Here is a 3,246-nt window from a genome sequence, read left to right on the forward strand (position 1 = left end):
CGCAGGAGCCCCAGGCCAGGGCCAGGGACCAGCCGAAGCGGATGTCCACCTGGTCCAGCAGTGTCTTCTCCTGCAGAAGACACAGCGCCTCCTGGAAGGCAGCGGCTGAGTAGGCGATGTAGACGCTGATGCCGGCGAGGGTCACCAGGGCTGCAGTGGACAGAGGAGAGCTGGTGGACCCCCACACACACCCAGCACCACCCCTCCTTCCCTCTGCTGCCCGTCCTCTGTCCCACCCCCTCCTGCCCCTGGTAGCTCTTCCCCATCCATCTTTCACACACACGCTCGTGTCCCCTCTGTCCAGGGGATTCTCCAGGCAAGAATCCTGGAATGGGTTGCCATGTCCTCCTCCAGGGGTCTTCCCGACCCAGGGATAGAACCTGCATCTCCCCCAAATTGGCAGGCGGATTCTTTACCACTGAGCCCCCTGGGAAGCCCCCATCTATCTCAGCTCGTGTCGATTCCTGGATGCCCTCCCTCCCACTGCAGAGCTGGCCAAACCACCCCCTCCCATGGTTTCACAGCGTCTCACAGCGTTCCATCACTACCCAGGTCAGAACGGGAATTTTGCAACTATTTGTGAACCAGCTAACGTCCGTCTGCCGCAGTGTGAGTCCCAAGGGGTCCGCCCTGGATTCCCCAGCACCCAGAACAGCACCCTGCACACGGCTGGTCCCTGTCCCTGTGTGATTAGGGCCCGCTGTCCAGTTGACGGTCCTGGGTGGCTATGTAAACACATTAACCTCAGTCTACATCTCAGCTCCACGTTGGCATCTGCCTCGTGTCAAGTGCTCATTGCCTGGTCTCGTGGCAAATCAGGGATGGAGACTTCTCCTGGGGAGGCGCCGTTTGGGGAATTCATCACTGGGCAAACTGTTAATGCCGATATTCTTAACAACATTACAGTGGATGGTGTTCGCACCTCCAGGCGTCACTTTGCCGTTCCCTCCATGGACTCCGAGTGTCATCCCTGCTCTTGTTTTGTGTTGCTTCTGTGACTGTGCAGGGAGTTTAGCTGCAGCATGTGGGGTCTAGCTCCCTGAGCAGGGACAGAGGGCGGGTCCCCTGCGTGGAGAGCATGAAGTCTTAGCCGCTGGACCACCAGGGAAGTCCCTGTTCTTGTTCTTTTTTAAGGGCCGTTTCAAATGACCCAGGAAAATTCCCCAGTGGCCCAGTGGTTAGGACTCCACACCTTCACTGCCAAGGGCTCAGATTCAATCCTTCGTCGGGGAACTAAGACCCCAAAAGCCATGCAGCGCGGCCAGTAAATAAGTAAATAAGCAGGAGGCTATAAAACTACCGGAGAAGGCAGTGGCACCCCACCCCAGTACTCCTGCCTGGAGAATCCCATGGACGGGGGGAGCCTGGTGGGCTGCAGTCCATGGGGTCACTAAGGGTCGGACACGACTGAGCAACTTCACTTTCACTTTTCACTTTCATGCATTGGAGAAGGAAATGGCGACCCACTCCAGTGTTCTTGCCTGGAGAATCCCAGGGACGGGGGAGCCTGGTGGGGTCTCACAGAGTCGGACACAACTGAAGCGACTCAGCAGCAGCAGCAGCAAGTGCTAGATCCCATCTTTGAAACCCAGCCATTGCCTGACTTGCCTGATTTTAATCAATCAAAGCAAAGCAATGTGTCAGGATGGCAGGTGTGCATGAGACAGCGAGGGTCACCCGCCAGCCCGTGACCCTGACCCTGAAGCTCTCGGGACTCGGCTTCTTTTATGAAACAATGAAGATGATTCTCAGAACCTGCTCTCACCCTCAGGCTTCTCTCCTGGGACCACAGACCCAGGGACCCTGGGCAGGAAATCTGTTCACCCCTTCCAGCTAGGAGATCACAGCGGGGCAAACCGAGCCCCAGAGGCAATGCAGTCTCCTCCACCCTCCTTCCTTCTGGGGGACCGTGCACAGACCCTCTCGGCACCTGGGGCTCCATGCCAGGCGGGCACCTACCTCCAAAGAGGAAGAGGGTCCCCGTGAGCAGAAGGAGGCAGGAGGCTCGCAGGAGGAAGCTCAGAAAGCCCGTCATGCCCCCGAAAACCATAAGGATCAGGCTGAGCGGCAGCAGAATCACGAATGTCCCATGCATGGCTTAGGGGAGACAGAAGGAGGCAGTTACTAACATCCTTCAGTCAATCAACAAACACCTACTGAGCACTTCCTGTGACCTGCACCCAAACGCTGGGGGGAGGGGGGAAGTTGCCACTACTACTGCCCGATAATGATGATGATCTGGGCTTCCTGGTGGCTCAGGGGTAAAGAATCTGCCTGCTAACACGGGAGACCCAGGTTTGATCCCTGATCTGGGAAGATCCCACACGCCACAGAGCAACTAAGCCCATGCACTACAACTATTGAGCCTGTGCTCTGGAGCCCAGGAGCTGCAACTACTGAAGCCCGTGCTCTGAAACAAGAGAAGCCCTGGAACCACCACTAGAGAAAAGTCCGAGCAGCAACAAACCCAGCACAGCCTAAATAAATAAACAAAATTATAAAAAATAGCCATGATAATAATATGATTAATGTGCTGTACTAAGTCACTTCAGTCATGTCTGACCCTATGAACTGTAGCCCGCCAGGCTCCTCTGTCCATGGGATTCTCCAGGCAAAAATACTGGAGTGGGTTGCCGTGCCCTCCTCCATGGCATCTCCTGACCCAAGGATCGAACCTGCGTCTCTTATGTCTCCTGTACTGACAGGCGGGTTCTTTACCACTAGCACCATCTGGGAAGCCATTGATATGATTAATAGCCACGGTTATCGAAGCTCAGTTATGCCAGGCTTTGTGCTGCGTAAGTACCCCCTCGTTTAAATCCCATGCACCCTATAAGTAAGTATTGTCCTTGTTCGTTCGCTTATTCACTCAGCACATGTGTATCGAGTACATGCTGGGTGCCAGGCTCTGTGCCTAGATTGGCAGATACATAGGCAAATTCACCAAGGCTCCTGCCATGCGGGGTCAGCAGTGAACAAGTAAGTGATGAAGTTGAGAAATGGTGACAAATGCACGGGGAAGGGCGTGAACAACGCTGAGAAGCGGGCAGGGCAGTGGCTCTACTGAGGAAGTGACATCAGAGCAAAGACCTGAAGGAGGTGAGGGAGGCAGCCGTGCAGGAGGGGCAAGAACTGAGGGACGACAGGGAAGGATGGAGCAGGGGGGAGTCAGAGATGAGAGGGGTTGTGCCCGGTGGGGCTTCCTCTGGGAGAGCCAGCGAGGGTGGCTGCGGGAAGGGAGAGTGA

General features: G+C 55.8%; 1 protein-coding gene across 2 annotated transcripts in view; it reads right to left on the bottom strand.

The window, feature by feature from the left end:
• Window positions 1–3,246, bottom strand: part of TMEM114 (transmembrane protein 114) — a 14,994-nt gene that overhangs the window by 209 nt on the left and 11,539 nt on the right. The window contains exons 3-4 of one of the 2 annotated variants that reach the window (XM_010840449.1): window positions 1,960–2,097; window positions 27–150 (exon numbers count right to left, since the gene is read on the bottom strand). In XM_010840449.1, the coding sequence (XP_010838751.1) occupies window positions 27–150; window positions 1,960–2,097 (262 nt within the window). The remainder of the gene's footprint in view (window positions 1–26; window positions 151–1,959; window positions 2,098–3,246) is intronic. The other variant, XM_010840450.1, reaches the window with a different exon arrangement.

This window comes from Bison bison, unplaced genomic scaffold (assembly GCF_000754665.1).
Source record: "Bison bison bison isolate TAMUID 2011002044 unplaced genomic scaffold, Bison_UMD1.0 scf7180017864144, whole genome shotgun sequence".
NCBI lineage: Eukaryota > Metazoa > Chordata > Mammalia > Artiodactyla > Bovidae > Bison > Bison bison.